The following is a 19,739-nucleotide window of genomic DNA, read 5'->3' as shown; positions in this document are numbered from 1 at the left end:
GAAGAAAGACGTATTTGGCCATATGATTAAGACGCCATATGATGTTAAAACCAGTGGATATAAATGGGTCTTGTGAGGAATAAAAATCATGAGATATAAAGCTGATGTTGCACAAGGGTTCTCACAAAGACCAGTAATAGATTATGAAGAGACATACTCCCATGTGGTGGATGCAACTACTTTTAGATTTCTCATAAGTCTGGCTATATAAGAGAGAAAATTAGACTTGCAGCAAGTTGATGTAGTGACTGCATATTTATATGGTCCACTGGATAATGAAAGTACTAGAGGGTATTGAGCTGAAAGTACAGCAAGTTCTCGAGAAACATATTGATAATCATCAAAGTATATGATCTGAATATCCTAGTAACCTCTAAATACAATTTTTCAAACAGTTGAATATCTCAAGAAAGAGTTTGAGATGAAAGATCTTGGAAAACAAAGTTTTGTTTGGGATTACAGCTTGAGTACATTAACAATGAAATCCTTGTGCATCAAATAGTATATACAGAAAAGGGTACTCAAGAGATTTAATATGGACCAGTCTCACCCATTATCTAGTACAGGGCGTAAGATCACTTGTTTTGGACACTGATCCATTCAGTCCAAAGGTGGACGATAAAGAAGTCCATTTAGTCCTGAGATGGACGATGCAGAAGTCTTGTTTTAGACACTGATCTGTTTGGTCCATAAGAAGGACGATGAAGAAGCCTTTGATTTTGGTTAACTTTATACTAACCAACCTAAAGAGGGTTTATTTGGTTTTGTTGAATTTGGTTTTGTTGATTTGTTTTCAGACAGGTTATGTTTTACAAATGGTGGTACACGCATATCACAGCAACATCATCCAAGATTTCGTGTGTGTGTATTTGAGGTCGATGACTCAATATGTTCGATCAGATTGTGGCATGGCCGATGGTAAAGAAGAACCAACTATCATGTTCGAGGACGAAGCATATTCTGCCCAAGATATTCATCACCCACGGATTACAGAAAATTGGACAGTAATGTCCAAATCAGAGAGAGTAATGTGTGTTGTACTCTTTTTCCTTCACCATGGTTTTGTCCCAATTGGGTTTTCCTGGTAAGGTTTTAATGAGACAACATTAAAGCACATTACAAGCTCTAAATGGTTATGGCATCCAAGGGGGAGTGTTATGAACTAGATTGTGGATGGCTCATAACCAAGAGATTATACCATCGGCGGCCCAAGAAAGAGAGATTCGGCCAACTTTTCATTTTGTTTATGTCTTTATGTTTTCATTTTCCTAGTTGGATTATGATTTGTACTATTTCCATTTATCTATGACGGTGTAATTAGGGATGTTGAAACGGGTCTGATGCCCGCGGGCTTTAACGGGCGGATTCTAAACGGGCAGAGCCCGTACCCGTTTATTTATATAGAAATACTTAACGGGCTCATACAGGGTCGGTTCTTTAAGCGTGTTTATTAAACGGGTGTACCCGCGAAATAAAAGGGTGCTCGTTTAATTTTTTTTTTCAGAATATGTGAAACGACGTTGTATTATCATTATGCTTTCCTTTGATCTCAGAAATTAGAATCTCGCAGCCGTCAAATTCTTCTCCTCTAAGCTCTGTTTCGATGAAAGTGAAACTTAGAAACATGATATGAATCGAACTTGAGAAACAATATTGTGGGTCTCTTCGTCTTCTTCACTAATAGAAGGTAAACATCTAATTTCGAAATTGTTTTCTTCTAATTTTGATTATAGGTTGCAGCCTACTTTGGTTCCTGTGAGACTGTGAGCGTCCTAAATCCTAATACTTCAAGTGAGTTTCATTGTTTCGTGTGATCTATTTTTGGAGAAGATGGTGTTTTATTTAATCTGGGTTTTGATTCTGGGTTGCAGGAGGTTTGGTAACTTCGAAGTGTATGTTTCTGCTGTGAGGGTTTTTGTTGTGTTTGGTGGGTTATCTTCACTTTCAGGTAAGCTTATAAGACCTCTCATAGTCTCATTAGTAATGGAGTCTCTTTGGTTTTGTGTGGATTAAGATTCTTTCTGATGAGCATTAATAGGATTTTGAAGTAATGGAACCTGTTTGTAGTGATTATTTAGTCTCATTACAATTCTCTTTTGCAGTTTTGTAATTGTGTAGACAAGATGACTTTAGTTTTGTTCGATTTAAGTTTCAAACATGCCATGAGAATGAGCATGAGTGAAGAGGTAACCTTGACTATTAATTGAGTTTTATTGCAAGCGTTTTGTTACTTAGTTCAGGAGAAAGGTTTAGTTTTTTCTTTTTGTGAGATTTGATTCATTTTCTGTGAGAATTTTGGTGCTGATAACACCATGCGCTTGGCCTCTTTGGTTTAACCATGACCTGTTTCTGTCTTTAATAGAGAAGAACGTGTAAACACTAATACATTCACCCTCGTCCGAGCTTCCCATTTTCTTTTGTGTGGCTGCAATAATATTTTCTTTTTTCTTCGCAGATCAAAGCTCATGTAGATGGAGTAGGGATCGTTGGTTTGAGACTAAGAGAGGAGGATGAAGTTGGTCTATGTCTTGTTTCTAAATGGTTTGCAGTTTTTTTTTAAATTTCAGACAGAAGCTTTATGTGCTTTTAGATTCTCAATGGTTTGTTGTATTTCACTTTTTAAGTTTCAGATTTATGTACTTGCAGATTTTAAATATGTATGAGATACACTGCAGATTTTAAAATCAGGTTTATTACATGTTATTGAGCATGTAAATGATTAAAACTGCATTTAAAAATAGGTTTTTAATAAGTTTGCACAAAATCATATCTTAAGATAATTAAAATTGCATTTAAAAAAAAAGAAAACAATAACAATAAAATAAATAATTAAAAACATTGTCACTACAAAAAAAAAAGCATAAGGTTTAACATCATTACAAATTAATTAAATTGTAATATTAGAAATTGACAAAAAAATAAATAAATGGGCTTACGGGTCTAAACGGGTAAACGAGCATCACAATTGTAAACGGGCCACAGTTAAACGGGTTCTAAATGGGCATGAAGTTAACGGGTTCTAAACGGGCAGGGCACTAAACGGGCAGGGCTTAAACGGGCTTGGATAACCCGTTTTAACATCCCTAGGTGTAACCTCTTATATAATGAACTTTTATGTTATGAATAAAGTGAGACTTTTCCATTACTTTCACAACAGAAAAATAGTTTTTAAAATTTTTGCTATGCTATATTTAAACTTATAATTTTAGCGGCTAAAACATTTTGAAAGCAATATTGTTGCAGCTTTTCACTTCTCTTTTCTTCATATAGATATGTTCCCATAGTTTATTCCTTAATATTTTAAAAGCATAACATGCAAAATGTATTATCTAATGTGTTTGGTTATAAATGTTTCCTTTGCAAATGTTCCTACTAATGATGCCCACAAGTATAATTTGGCACATACATATAGTTTAGTGTTTCAACAGTTGGCCTAATCACATAACTTACATGAAACCACATACACATAATATATGCTAAAAAATAGTGTTCATAAATCAGATTATGATGTTCACCCACCAAATGGAATTGAAGTTCATGAGAAAAAGATGATCAAAGTTATGCATGGCCACGTGCTAGAGACTCAGATGTGCTCAATATGCATATTTAGATTCAAATGAATTTGTTTCGCTTTAAACTAAGCTACGCGTGTAGTTCTCGACATGGTAAAACCATCGTTAACCTCGATCTTTTAACTGGATTCTTAATTTCAGATAAAAGACGGCTTTTAGAACATAATTATCGTTGGGTTTTAAAGGGGTTCTTGTGGATTTTTATGTTTGCGGATCCCACAAAAAGGTAAGAGTCGATGTTAGAAGACACAAAATAAAGACCGATTTTGGAAGAGTTTTTGTACTGTTCGTGGGCTCCACTGACACGTGGCGGTCCGCGATTGATTCGCTTTGTTTTTGTTTATTTCAGACAAAAAAAAAAAAAATTGCAAATATAACTCATGTGTAAGTGCAATTATTATTGCTCCCTTTACTAGGCGTGTGAATCTGTACATAATCAGACATAACTTTTGCTAATCTCGAGACACTATACTGACGACAATCTCTATGCCCGTCTAGTAAGTTAGCAACATGAATTAGTCACTGATAACTAAGCCAATTCGTTAGCATAACTCATCAATAATTATACATAACTCAACCGAAACATTAATTTTAGTCACTGATAACTCAGCCAATTCGTTGGCATAACTCATGCATTTCTTATACATAACTCAGCCGAATTAGTTATTCTTATGACTATTGATTATCATTCTCATCGAAATCACAAATTAGACAGTTGTAAATATAATTTATATTGGTGTATTAATTGCAAATATAACTCATGTGTAAGTGCAATTATTATTGCTCCCTTTACTAGGCGTGTGAATCTGTACATAATCAGACATAACTTTTGCTAATCTCGAGACACTATACTGACGACAATCTCTATGCCCGTCTAGTAAGTTAGCAACATGAATTAGTCACTGATAACTAAGCCAATTCGTTAGCATAACTCATCAATAATTATACATAACTCAACCGAAACATTAATTTTAGTCACTGATAACTCAGCCAATTCGTTGTTATAACTCATGCATTTTTTATACATAACTAAGCCAAAATACGAATTAGTAACTGATATTTCATCCAATTCGTTGACATAACTCCAACCTTAACCTATGGATTCCTTTTCGATCCAGTCATCAAAATGTTGTGAGGTCTCTTCTTATGAGGTAGCCTTGGTGAATCCTTGTCTTGTGTTGGAGACTCATTGTATAAACTGAATTTATCATCTTCAGATAAGGCATCGTTCGATTCGTCGAACATATCAAAACGGCTTTTAAATTTGTCATCTTCTTCGTCAACTTCGTCTTCTCTGCCTACTTTGTTTCTCCGCCTTCCTTTTAACTAGCTCAATTTTATGTCTTTGTCGTCGCGAAAACAATAATTACCGGATTCATAAGATTTCAGAAATAGATGAATGAAAATAATAAAAATGAGAAAATAAAAGTAAATGAAGAAGATATTTCAAAATATCAGGTATGGGTATCAAAAGAAGAAGGTAGATGAAGAAGAAGAAGAAGAAAAAGATGATGATGAAGAAGAAGATGAAGATGAAGAACAAGACACGACGTCTTTAACATAAACCCTAATTTTGACTGTCGTAATATTAATAATGACTTGGAAAATAAATTTTGATGACATGGAAAATCGGTAAGGCAGCAACAAAACGAACTTATAACTCACCTTAATAAATCAGCCATAACTACAAATGTAAGTCATTCGCAGGGTGAATACTATATCATTAATTAATCTTTCGCTAATAAATCAGTAGAAACTAGACTGGAAAACATTAAGCCTGCTGTATTTTCAAATAACTTAGCCGTCAAATGAATGATATTCTAGTAATTAATCTTTTGCTAATAGGTCAGCTGTAATTAAGCTGAGTTTACTGTTAATCAAGCTCATTACGGCTGAAAATACGAAAACCAGCCATAATACCTCCAATAAGTCAGCTGTAGATTAAATAACTCAGCCAGCTCATGATCACTAAATCAGTCGGAGAAACAAAAATCAGCCATGTCTTATCTAAAAGCCTAGTGAAATTACAGCTCAACCCTTTGTGACCAAACAAAAAAATAGAAGCCATTTTTACGAATATATCCCCAGTAAATCGTCTGAGTCGTCTGAGATGTTGGAAGTCGTCTGGACGACTGAAGTGTAAGTCGTCTGGTACCGGTTTATTTTAAAAATAATTTATAAATCTTGTAAAAAAATATTTTGATGCGTGAAAAATAAAAATCAAGTAATTATAAACAGTTTTAAGTGATATAAATTAAGATATGATAAAATTGATTTGTTTTGAAGATAGATGAGTGGAAGTAGTGAATCATGAAATACTTTGGTTTAGGAGTTTGGCAAACATATGTTGTAGTATTGTATGTTTTGTTAGGGTTAGATTTTGGAAAACTAAAATGTTTTTTTCAAAAATTAGTTTTCACCTATATGTGTTTATTTATGTGTATAGTAAACACTTTTCAAGTTTGATTTGATTTTATGAAGTCTTTAATTAGATAATTAAGACTTCATAAAATCAAATCAAACTTGAAAAGTGTTTACTATACACATAAATAAACACATATAGGTGAAAACTAATTTTTGAAAAAAACATTTTAGTTTTCCAAAATCTAACCCTAACAATACATACAATACTACAACATATGTTTGCCAAACTCCTAAACCAAAGTATTTCATGATTCACTACTTCCACTCATCTATCTTCAAAACAAATCAATTTTATCATATCTTAATTTATATCACTTAAAACTGTTTATAATTACTTGATTTTTATTTTTCACGCATCAAAATATTTTTTTACAAGATTTATAAATTATTTTTAAAATAAACCGGTACCAGACGACTTACACTTCAGTCGTCCAGACGACTTCCAGCATCTCAGACGACTCAGACGATTTACTAGGGCTATATTCGTAAAAATGGCTTCTGTTTTTTTGTTTGGTCACAAGGGGCTGAGCTGTAATTTCACTAGGCTTTTATGTTAGTTTTGCATTTGATTCAAGTTTGGGTATAAGTTTGGGGTTAAAATCAAGTTGTGGGTTAGTTTTGGCAAAAACCCCCAAAAAAAATTTACCTAAGAAACTGGTGGAACGGTTTCAGCGATAAAGATGGCCTTAGCTTTTCTTAGATTTTAACTAAGAAAAGTTAATAACCGTCTCTTAAATAAAAGATATAAGAATCGTCTCTTAAATAAGAGATATAAGAGCCGTCTCTTAGTTGAAAAACGTAAAAAAAAATCAAAAAATGTCAAATCATAAGTTAAAAACCCCGGGTAAAATACTAAAATTGTAACCTAGTGAGAGTTAAGGTTAGCCGTACAAAAGTACATAATTAACTTGCCAAGATGGTTTCATTTCAAAGTTGGCAAAGTACTTAAAGTGGCCACAAAAATAATAGAATTGATGTTTTGACAGATGATTAATCTTGTCAAAACATCAATATTATTTTAATAGTTTACGTATTTGATACTAACCCATATATATAGTGTTGAAGACTCTTTCAAGATTTTTCTTACTTCCAATTTACGGATAATCTTTATCTTTTGACCACGAAAATATATAATTTACTGCTTTCTTAACCATTAATTGTGGCTGTAAATAAAAAAACCATTCTCCTGCCAAGTGCCAAGTTTAGAGAATGCTCGAATAATGCCGTTCGTCCTGTCTAACGGATATCTGAGTTCTGAAAGTGACTTTTATCTTATATCTACTACTCCGATCAATATTCTAGAGAAAATTTTTGTTTCTAGAGAAAAATTTTGTTTCAAAAAGATATATATTTTATATTTTTAATGTAATTTTTGTCAACTAATAATGAAAAATTGTGAAATTCAAGAACATTAATTACATTTCTTAAAATCTTATTGGTTTAAAAATATAAAAAATATAAAATTACAAAAAATTATGCATTTATAGCTAAGTTTTAATATGTTTTATTAAAAAGTGTGAAAACTCTAAAACATAGATCTTTTAGAAACGGAGGGAGTATATCTTATTCTTTAGAGAATTTTTCCTACATATGATACTTTAACAGGATAGTTTGCAAATGCATTTATTCTTGAGAATAAATAAAGAGGTTGGAAGCTTCGCAAAAGAATACGCGTTTAGCTTTCATAATTTAAAATTAGAATATATTATTAAGATTTAAGATTAGTGTCGTTTGTAACAATCATTATTAGAGACTTCTGGGAAAAGAAAATTCTTAATATCAATCAATTAAATAAAAGTGATTAATAAGGACTCCATATTTTTTGGTTGTGTGTACGTGTTGATTATTAGACCATATGTCTTGGTGGCCCGAATTAGCACAAAGTTGCGATGCACATTTTTGTGTAGAGATATATTATATATTCCCTTCGTTTCGTCGCAAACATAGATTTTTTGGTATTTTTACATATATTAAAAAATCACATTAATCACTATAATAAATTTATCATTTTTTATAATTTTTAATAATTTTTAACTAATAATAATTCAATAAAATCAATCAATTTTTAAAAAAATCATAATTTTTCATAGAAAAAAATCTATTTTTATGAAACAAATTTTTTTTCCAAAACATGTAATTTAACGAAACGGGCGAGTATTTAATAACATGTGCAAGGAAGATAATGAAATGTGATAGAAAGAAATTTTCTTGAATTACCATTCACCTAGTGTAGTCATCTTCTTACTTATGTCACTTATGGTGTTTTTCTTTTTTTGGTAATATTTCATGGTTATCTTATAAAGTAACATTAATATTTTTTGTTAAATTGTTAACCGCTACTGATGTGATAATTGCGGTTACGTATATTAATTAACCTCTTATCTCCGACAATACCGGTTGCAGCTACCCAAGAGCCAAAACTCTGTCATCATAATCTACTGTTATTTTACCTCTATCTCAAAGATGTATACTGCAATGATGATTTAATATCTTGTAATGTGGTTAATTTCAGAAAAAATTACTTAAACGTTATTATTGTCCTAAAAGTCTTTTACCAAAATAAAATACTGTCCTAGAATATTTTAGTATTTTACCAAAAAAATATTGTCCTAAAATATTTTAAATGCACATCTGCATAAAGGTGGGCTACACAAAAATAATGTGGACGAATTAAGATTTTTATGAGAAGGGAGAATAGCAGAAGTATAAAACGTAAGTAAAACGTAAGTAAAACGTAAAAAATCTCGTGAAAATGATATACTCATTATATGAGTAGATCGGAATTCTAACTTTATCTTTAATTTGATACCATTTTTTAATTTACTTTTAAATGATAATCATTTACACGTAACCTTAAATTTATTATGAAAAAGACAAAATTAATCTTTTTAAATCATTCATAAATGTTAATGAATTCTTTATAGAAGTAATTTATAAACTCAATCCACTACTTAAATACTAAATCTTAAACAATGATCATTAAATCTTAAATCCAAATGTTATGCTATTTTTGATTAAATGTGTTTTTGGAAAATGAAAGACTATTCTATTACTCAAACTTGAAGTGGTCTGACTAGCCAGACCGGAATAGAACAACCAATAAAACATAAATCTCTATAGAAAGACCTTGCAGTCTTAGCTAAAAAGTTCGAAATATGGTTTTGCGCTCGTGGGATGTGAGTGATCTTGAAGTGCGGAAAGCATATCTTCAGATTCTCTATCTTTTCCAATCATGTTGCAAAGTTTGGCCAAGCATGGAACTCCTTAATTATAGCGATCAAATCTTTGCAGTCCGTCCTAAAATTCTGACATGTTGAATGCTGAAACATACTCTCCATCGTCCAACGTAGCGCTTCCACTTAGTTAAAACTGGAAAAAAAAAAGTTTTTATACAAGGGTTAAATCGTATAGAAAACAAGTTATACAACTTATTATATCAACAAGCGAGATAAACGCAGGAAGTCAAGTGTGAACCTTTAATTTAAAGCTCTAGTGCCTAAGTAAGTGCTAGTTAAGTACACTAATAAATCTGAAGGACATTTTTCAATCCATACCACGATTCTTTAACTAATGTTCAATTTACGGCATTCTTTAAATGTGTTCATTAGGATAACGCGTTGGGTGATTGAAAAATGAGAGACCGAGTCAAATTAGATATTTTATTACTATTTCAGATAGTTTTTTTTTTTGTGTGCAAAACTGTTTACATAGTTTATTATTCAAAAATGGTTGTCTTATTTCGATTATGATCAAGATCTTCTGTGACGAAATCTAAAGATCAACCTCATAGAATTACATTTTCTAGTCTCCCTGATTGGAGTTGCCATCATTTAATTTTGTTAGAGGTTAACATATATACTTGTTATAATTAAGGTTTATTATGTTATTGTTTCTTTTTTCCTAGAGTGTTTTCTTCTCACGAACTAGAGTACTGTTATCTATCTATCTACCGAGCATGTCCTGGTAAATATATGGCTAGAAACAAAAATAAAAGAATGTGGCCTACTTTTTCAAAGGGAATCAAACCCTTAAGGCTGAACCTTTGTGACATACAGTATACCCAAACTGCTAATGCTATTAAGAACTTTCTGTTAAAACAAGGCCGTTAAAGAAGATGTTCTCTGGCGGCCCGAAGCTTCCTCAGGTTCCATCAAGGACCGGTTCTGTCTATTTAACTAACACAAAAATTACATTGAATTTTATCGGGTGTTTATCTCAACATTTGGTAATATGTAGTAGATTGTCTATATCTTTATAATAGTATTCAGTGTATTTTTATTTCCGATACAATATAATAATTCTTTTATCATAATCATTTTTTGTTTCTGACTCATTCCGAAATGAATTTTACTTTTCAATCCAAAACATTCTCCACTTGAATAGCCTTGGAATATTATATCATACTTGTATTAGCTTCCAATTTCTAAAAATTATTTTAATGTTAGATGCAACTCAAAACAAACATAAACTAAATAAATACTTCAGTGTCCCAAATACATTGTTTTTAGGTATCTTCATTTTTTCCAATGTATATTCTAGGTTTCTAACAACGATAACATGTGAAATAAGCGTTTTAGAAGATTCTATATGTATGTGCTATCTAAAATTTAGCTACCAGAAGCATAGAGAACAAAACATAAATCTAAAACAAGGAGCATCATATAAACTGTTTGGGAATAAATTATTTAGCAGCATATATAGTTTAATGTTGACGAATTTGTAACTCCAAGTATAAATTACTTGCTAAGTTTATCAAACTATAATCATGTGGTATCTGATCTCTAATCGACAAAGATCCTGATGATGAACACTTCCTCGCAACGCGGTTCAATAAGATGAACATTTCTTGATGTATGGTTTAATGCACTCTTAAAAACACAGGTTGATCAACTAAAATGGGAAATATTTTTTGCTCATGTATTTTGTATAGAAGTTGAAAAAACAATAATATTAACGTATTTTTTTTGCTCATGTATTTTGTATTTTGTATAGAACTTGAATAATTGGGATCATATTATGAAATTCTTGCTTTTATAATAATATTATTGGAAACAAAATTCTTATATTGCGGCCGTTTATGCCTCTTTCCACATGTTGCAAATAGTTTAAAGAAGCAAGCTTTTCTTTAAAAGATATTATTATTTTTTATTCATCTATAAAAACCAATCAACTTCTGCATCTTTCCCTGTGGATACACCCCTTCTCTCTCTGCACATAACTCCAACAAAAAGTGTTTCTCTCTCAGTTAAGACAAACAGAGAAAAGGTACAAAGTCTCGATCTCTTTGGATTTCTCTTTGTGGGTCTCTCTCTTTCAATATGGACGGCAAAAGAAGCTTTGAGATCAATAAGAACATGGGAGACTTCGAGAACAACGTGGATGACGAAATGGACCTGAGGAGAGGTCCATGGACGGTTGAGGAAGATTTCAAGCTCAGCAATTACATTTCTACTCTTGGAGAAGGCCGATGGAACTCTCTAGCTCGTTGCGCCGGTATGATACACTACCGTCCATCTACTATTACACGTATAAACACTCAGATTAACATGTTCATCCGCGTGTATGAATGTGTTCCTAATTAAAAATTAATAAAAAGCTAAATTATCACAAGTTGCATAAGCTTATTAAATTTATTGTTACGTTTTGTTATTTTCTTGTTATATCTCGATCTCCATGTGTGTTTTTGATTTTTGAACCAATTCGCTACTCCATTTTTGTGCTGATAAATAAAACAATTGCTTCAAAATTTCAAGAAAATGAGGTTTACGTTGTGTGCACAAATGAAAAGTACCTAATGAGTAATGGGGATCAGTTATAAGTATTTTCGAATCTCAGTATGGATTCAATAATTTAACCAAACTCTAGGTTTTTGATAAAGTAACTATATTCGCGTATAAAAAACTAATGCTAATAAATGATCAACATCTATAGGGGAAGAGCACTAACGCAATGACAGAAAGTTTAATGGAGAAAAATACCCTTTATACAATTTGCCTCATAGCAACGGTCCATATTATTCGAAAGTTTACAAAATATGATCATTATGATGAGTTTTTTGGGTATGAAAACAGCATACAGTATACGTGTACATGATGACTATGTCTAAGCAATTAGTATCTTCCGATTTTAAATAGGTCTCAAAAGAACCGGAAAAAGCTGTAGATTACGGTGGTTGAACTATCTCCGGCCAGACATCCGCCGTGGAAACATAACCCTTGAAGAACAACTCTTAATTCTTGAACTTCACTCCCGTTGGGGCAATAGGTACTTTTCTAATTTAAAACAAGTCCTAGATCAATTGTATTTACAAGAATTCGGTCACAAAGATTGATTATCATGAATATAATAAGATCACGTCGCGTCTTTAGTCATCAATTCATTTTATTTCCTGCTTACAAGAATTGGAAGATTGGTTATTTTCTACTAAACAAGAATTTCCTCACAACTTTAGTCACTAATACAATATATTTTCTTGTGATTTCAGATGGTCTAAGATTGCACAATATTTACCAGGAAGAACAGATAACGAGATTAAAAACTACTGGAGAACACGTGTGCAAAAGCATGCGAAACAGCTTAGATGCGACGTCAACAGTCAACAGTTTAAAGACACCATGAGGTATCTTTGGATGCCTCGTCTAGTAGAGCGGATCCAAGCCGCGCCTCCGCTTCATCCACCACTGGTTCTGCTGCCAAGTTTTGTGTCACCACCACCACAGATCAGTTCGTGATCACGTCATACGACGACGGAGCCAACAACAACAATACCAGCATAGACCATTTGGGTTTAACGAACAACCCTAATGGTTACGTCACGTCGGGAACTTCAAGCGTGACAGTATCTCCGGCGTCCGGTTTGACGGAGTATAATATAGGCAGTGAAGTGGGAAAGATTATAACTAGTTTTGATCCGGATCAGAGTTTGGTGGGTCCACAAATCCTGTTGCCATCGCAAAACTACCTGGATGATAAAAGTGGATTATTAAACGGAGGTTTAGGGGATATGCAGGAGCAGAGCTATCCCAACTTGTTTGAAAATATTAATGGAATGATACCTTCTTATTCGGACAGTTTCTGGAACATTGGAAGTGATGAAGACTTTTGGCTCTTACAGCAGCAGCAACAACAACAACAGCTCCTCAACAATAGAAGCTTCTGAATAGACAAAATAATTATCTATAAAGAAAAAAGAATAGTGAAGTGGATTAACTAGTGTGTGAAAGAAATTGGTGTTAAAGGAAAAAAAAAACTTATATTTGAAAAAGGAGGGTTTCATATATATTTTTGGAGTTATTTTGATTGGTTCGCGTTTATTTTGGGATTTTGATACTACATTATAATTATGCTCATAATTAAAAAAAAATAGGAATCAAAGTATACTAACTAAGTCTCCTTTTTATCTTTTGTCCATTTATTTGAAAGGTTTTCTGAAACTGAAAAAGTATTTGAAGATTTCTTTCATGGAAACTTATAATGAAATGAGTTTTATTTTTGATAAAAAAAAGAGCTCATTTCATTATATATGTTTTCCCAAGGAAACCATGCATAATTGGTTCCACCATGTTTCTTACAACTTAACTAACTCAGTATATGTCACAGAAGCAAGCAAAAAATATATATTATAATGACTTTGGCATGATACATGAGAAAAATGGATAATCCAAATATCTAAAAGCATAATTAACGGGAGTTCTTAGGGGTAGGGTTCTTAACGTAATTTAATAACTGGTTCTTAACTTTAACAAATAAAAAAATTAAGAACCGGTTCTTAAATACGGTTCTTAAATTACGCTAAGAATCTCATCTCTAAGAACCCCATCAATCATGATCTTATTATGATGCTTTTAGGAAGCATGTCTTGATATCCATGGGACCTGTATATGGAAAAAGGGGACCTAGATGTGTGAAAGGCTTAGGGTTCAAAAGTAGACAATCCAAACTTTGCTTTTTGTTTTTATTATCGTATGTCCACATGGCAATGTCTTAGTGGTGAATGCCTTAGTTTTAAGGGGACTATTATTAACTTAGTTAACTTAGTTATTGATTAAAATAACTATTAACTTAGTTATTGATTCTTGGGAGAATGTAATAATTATTAACTTAGTTATTGATTAAAATATTTGGTTAGTGATGAAAATTCCACCATTAACGCGTGCAAACGATAATGAATGAGTACCTAGGTGAATAGCGAGTTTTTCCTCCTTTTTTAATCTGAATTTTTGATTGAACACCATTATTGTACGGACGATCCCACCATTATCCAGAATATACCTTCCTTACATTGTAACACGTCATCCAGCCGATGTCGTCTTCCTATCTGCAACTCTTTTATAAGTATATATAGACTGTATAGTATATCTAAATATATAATACTAGCTACCAATAGTTGATAAAACATTATACTGCCGTTTGTATAATCATATGGTTATTCCTGGCTAAATGATATAATAACCCGTCGAGAAGTAAGGAGGCATAGTTTGATTTTGTCTACTGCGATTTCAATCATAGTTAATTTTGTAGATGTTTAGGATGAAAAATATAAGGGTACCCAAAATATATGAAAAGTATTACAAATTTCAATTTAGGGTATTTCACTTATATAAAATTCATACAGTAAATTTTTTGTTGAATTACAACAAGTTTATATGCTNCCCCCCGGGAAAAAAAAAACAGAACAGATAAAACCCAATCAAATTATATAAATTGACCTGAAATGGTACATATGGTTCTTTTGGTGTTTTATTCAACGGATGGTTTCGCTAGACCTTCCATACTTTAGTATCTCGGACTCTTTTTCACTCTTTCTTTACATTTTTAGCTCATCTCCACACTACTCATATATATATATATTACGCTAACCAAGCTATTTAATTCAGATTGTTTTCATATATGCAGTAAAAGTGTTAATCGCTTATGTAATTGCGATAATTACACTATCTGAATTTGAACCAAAAACTCCCAAAACAACCCAAATACATATGTGAAACAAAATGAAAAGGAATAACAAAATTAATATCAAACTAATTAATGTTACAATTGTTAAACAAAAAAAATGTTACAATTGTTATTTTTTGCATTATAACGTGTTTACAAGAAACTCCTTGATCTCTTAATTAAAACAATACATAGTACAAGAGATTAGTGGAGAAGTTTAGGAAGCTCAAGAGGGACAAATAAAGGAGACAAAATACGAACCTATGAGTTACTACAAAATCTTCATCGATTTAGCAGAGACAATCAACTAATGTAGAAACTGGACATAACCGAGAAACCAAGAAGATGGAAATAGTAAGAAGACAGAAAAGGGTAGAGAAAAGGTCTTACAAGGTCAAGAAAAAACAGTAGAAGTATACTTAATTTAAAAAAAAAAGGAAGCTCAGGATAAGATAGAGTCGTTAATTTGATCATGAAGAAGAACAAGTTACGATCACCTTCTTCTTCTTCTTCTTGAAATAGCCTTTTTGTCCTATAAAAATTATGCCACTACATAAGTCAATGACAGATTGATAGACATAACTAACTATAACTAACTAATCGTGTGTTTGTGTGTATACCTTGATCATGACATTTTGATGGTTCTTCAATCCGTGAAAGGCTTTCAAATACACCCATAACTTGAGTGAGAAAGATAGAGAGTGTTTTGCATGAATTATACATTTTATAAAGAGATATGGTCAATACACACACGGACGTAGCTATATATAGAGATGCATGTATAAATAAATATATATGTATAATTTTGTGTTTGTCTTTAAGGAAAAAAAAAAGATTATATTATTGTATGTTTTCACACATTTGACATGAATTCTGTCTATTGAGAAAACTCATACACGTATGTTGACAAAAAGATTTGAAAAGAAAAACTTACGCCTAAATTTAAATCATGTGTCGTGTTTTAACACTCATTTACTAGTATTTTCTTCTTAAAATCATCTTCTGACCCATTTAACAACTAGGTTTTTGGCTTAATATTTAAAAAAAAAAAAAAAAAAAAAAAAGGTTTTTGGCTTAATATATCTGAAGTGCATTGCAAGAAATATTTGTCACAAAAAATCATTCATGCTCATTTGAATAAGCGTCAGAGGTTATGGCAAATAAAACACTTGATACCACCAAAATGTCGGACACATGGTCAGCATTGATGAGAAAGCGAAATCTTCGGAAAATGTCGGACAAGATCTAAAAATATTTTGGACCTATGCAAAAACATCATATCATCTGGCATGAATCTTCTTGTAGAGAGTCCTCTTGCAGACAAAGAAAAGTCACGCGTGCACCATGAGATTATTAATTAAGATTATCGTAATGTTTTTATCATAGATGTCAATTGAAATGTATTTCATATACTCGTGAATATAAAGGCACGTGAAAATATGATCAATCAATTAAAATAACATATGGAAAATACCAAAAGGGAGACAAAAAAATTGAAGAAGTAAAGAAGCAACTTAAGTTGCCTGAGGAAGATAGGGAAACTGATGTGACCAAAGAAACAAATCATTGAGACAAAGTTACCGAGTTACGACAAAATCCTTCTCCTCAACGACACTTTCCACTCCCTTTAATAATTTATCGCCAATATATGCATGCATCAATACTATACAAGTATACATGATTGTGATATTATATTTGTATTCCATGTATGTAAATGTATATACCTAGACGATTATATATTTTGTATATACAGTATACGTAAGGGCTACATATAATATTTTATTATAAGGTTGGCCCAAGAAGAAGCAAGACGGCAAAAATAATTCATGGGTGGAAGAATCCCAAGTTATAACTCCGTATCTCTGCTAATCCTATTTAGTTATTTGCTTACTAAAATTTTACTTATCTAACTGCACTATTAGTTTGGAATTTACAATAGAACTAACACTAGGACATAGTTACGTTTTTTTGGACAATAGTTACGTTAAATTAACAAGTTAAACCGGAAACCGTCTAGATATTTAAGAGAACATACTGGCTACTGTAACCTTTTAAAAGTGGTTCAAACCGAAATTACTATTTTTGTGCCCGTAAGACTCTGGTCAGGTGGTAGATGAGACTTGAAAACGTGCTAGATTATTCTCTCTGGGGTTTGAGTCTCCCTTGAAACAAAGTTACAGTTATATGGAAAATCTAGGTTTGGATTTCGATCCAGACAGTTTATTTGGTAGTCTGGTAACAAACGATCGATTTACCCTATCAGTCGAAAGGCATTTCAAACTCGGATTAGATAGTGTAATAGAAAAGCTAGTGTGTTCTTTCCGGAACCGATTAGATCAGCTATATCAAAAAAAAATTGTTTAATGGTATAGTAAAAATTTTAATGTTTATAAGTACACAATAAATTATTTCCTTTATATATAAACCTGTGACCTAATTAGAGATATTTAAAAAGGTTTAATGCACCGAAAGGAAATTTTTGAAGTTCAGAATAAACCTGCAACAGTGATAAGTGATGGCCTGATGAGGGAGGGTTTTCTTCTAATTTCTTATTGAAAGTGTAGGTTTGGCCTAGCACGCAGTATCAAGAAGCAACCATCTTTTGTCGTTCATATAGATTAATATCTCCCGGTTTGGTTTAAAGAGTCGGTATGAGTCTGTAAAAGTTGAAGACAAAAAAAGGGTGTAGGTTTGCCATTGTTACCATGTTTCCAAAAGAAAATTAATCATATCTTCGTCCCATCAATTTGGAACTAAATCTTTCTCTGAATTACCGCATACTGAATTTTTGATCATTAAGTTTAACTACTTTTGTCTATTAGTGTTTCAAGAACCACCCTTGCATATCTTACAATATTAAAAATGATTTATTCAATAGAGGGAACTGCAACTTCAGATTAAAAAATCAACCAATCAGAGAACAATAACTTGCCACGTCAAATTGGATTTTAATTCACTCCAAATAAACATGTACAGCCCATTTTTAAGTTTAGAGCACAATGTATTTGGCCCACTGCTTATTTAAAATTTCCAGGCTCAATTCTTTGTCAATCTCTTCGTCCACGCCATCACATAGACTATTTGAGTCCTTCATTTTCGTTGACGACCTATACCGTTTAACCTCTTCCGTTTCTCTTAATTATATGTCGGACCAGGCCCGGCCCGTCATTTCTTGGTGCCTAAAACAAAAAACCAACTTGGTCCATATACAAAAAACATATTAATAAAATGTGATATGAAGGAGTCGAACACAGGGCGAGACAGAGATAGAAAGTCGCTAAAAGCCACTAGACCAACTTGTTTTTTCGTTAATGATTTCCCTTATCTATATATTTTGTGGCGCCTAAAGCTGGTGCTTTACCAGCTTTACCCCAGGGCCGGTACTGTGTCGGACCCATCCACTACTTTGAACTTTCTCATTAAACTCTATTTTTACTCTTATCAATATAAAAGTTCCTATCCATCTTTGTTGATAACATTTATGGGTCTTGGGCCTAAAATAAACAAAAGCTTCTCATTCATCTGTGGATATCATATATGGGCCTTGGCTCTAAATTAGTCAAAGCGGGAAGATGCTCTGTTCTTCTTCCCCATCATACTTTTGTTGTTCAACTCTCGCGCGATTCAATTTCTCTTTATCCATTTTCGCCAAAATGAAAATTTGAATCTGATATCATGTAATTAGGCTCTATATGTAAATGTTTATATTGCATTTTCTTCAAGTTTTTTTTGTTAAATACATATGAATAAAAATTAAAGATACATATATATACATTTACTTCTTTTTTTTTGAAGAAAAATATATACATTTACTTTGTTTCCTATTAGTACAAATAGATTTTGGGATCGTTGAATTTTTGTTGATCCTGTTTAGGCTTCTCCATAACATCATGTTTACCTTGAACGTCTTCAAAAACCGACAAAGGCAACGACTTAGACAATAAACCGACCTGTGTCTTGAAGGTAATCAAACCAGAGGGACGGTTTACGTGAATCTCACCGAGCGAGATCCAGACCACGAACTCCTTGGCCTTAACCCCAGTGAGTTTCTTGATCGTGTTCGGCTGGAAATAAGCAGTGACCTCATCTTCGAAACACACCATGACGTTACCGAATCTAAACGAGTCTTGATGTCTCTTTTTATCGTCTTTGTTCTTCTTCTTGTGCTTTAGCCACACGAAACCCGTGTCCTTCACGTATCCGCATTCTTCGATCTCCTGGTTACTTAGGAGCCGGTTTGGTAAACCGATCTGGGACAAAAGGGAGCCGAATATCTCTCTGCATGTCTTGTCTCCGTGGTACACCTCTGCCTTGATTCTCATGGCTTCTGCCACCATGACGACGATATTATTGGATAAGAGTTAAGTATGTTTTTGAGGAGAAGAGGTTTTCGAAATTGTCTTTTGGTACTTTTAATGTGTTTAAGATGTTGTGCAAATTTGGGAATATGCGTTCTAAGAGGATCTCTCTCGTGTCTTTTACCTTGCAAAATGAAACTCCTCTTTTTGTCTTTTTATTTATTTATTATATACATTACCTAAAGGATATCCTTTTCTTGTTCTAATACCTTTTTTTTTTTGTTAGCTTATGGTTTTGTAGTTTTCTCTCATATTGCACGTAAGCCAGTTACAATACTAAATAGATAACAAGATGGTGAAGGGGTGACCTTCACCAATCACACATAACTAATTTGAGTTAATAATAACCATACACTGCTTAGAGATCTAAAGAACTAATGTTCACTAGTTTCTTATACATGTAGTAAGGTCTATATATATGATAAACTTGGTTGGGGTTGGGGGGGGGGGG

At 32.5% G+C, this 19,739-nt stretch overlaps 2 protein-coding genes and 1 long non-coding RNA gene across 3 annotated transcripts; 2 read left to right on the top strand and 1 right to left on the bottom strand.

Annotated features, from left to right (window-relative positions):
- The first annotated feature begins 1,500 nt into the window (after positions 1-1,500).
- Positions 1,501-2,725, top strand: LOC106304607. The gene is made up of 3 exons (XR_001262784.1): positions 1,501-1,791; positions 1,872-1,948; positions 2,456-2,725. It is a non-coding gene; the product is annotated as an uncharacterized LOC106304607 (long non-coding RNA).
- An 8,474-nt stretch (positions 2,726-11,199) lies between these two features.
- LOC106304557 (transcription factor MYB108) lies at positions 11,200-13,277 on the top strand. Its single transcript, XM_013740956.1, is given in 4 exon segments — positions 11,200-11,489; positions 12,131-12,260; positions 12,481-12,655; positions 12,658-13,277. Coding segments are annotated over 4 exon segments (978 nt in total). The 5' UTR covers positions 11,200-11,314; the 3' UTR covers positions 13,156-13,277.
- Positions 13,278-18,754: 5,477 nt separating this feature from the next.
- On the bottom strand, positions 18,755-19,355 carry LOC106305389. Its single transcript, XM_013741767.1, has one exon. It carries the CDS (start codon positions 19,265-19,267, stop codon positions 18,755-18,757), a length of 513 nt encoding a protein of 170 aa, XP_013597221.1. The 5' UTR covers positions 19,268-19,355.
- Positions 19,356-19,739: the final 384 nt, after the last annotated feature.

Source organism: Brassica oleracea, chromosome C7 (genome assembly GCF_000695525.1).
Source record: "Brassica oleracea var. oleracea cultivar TO1000 chromosome C7, BOL, whole genome shotgun sequence".
NCBI lineage: Eukaryota > Viridiplantae > Streptophyta > Magnoliopsida > Brassicales > Brassicaceae > Brassica > Brassica oleracea.
The sequence above is the reverse complement of the archived record's forward strand: the minus strand, read 5'-3'. Positions and strand labels throughout refer to the sequence as shown.

Bases quoted from the DNA above. Each gene is read 5' to 3' on its own strand.
- LOC106305389 (XM_013741767.1), bottom strand. From the start codon at position 19,267: ATGGTGGCAGAAGCCATGAGAATCAAGGCAGAGGTGTACCACGGAGAC.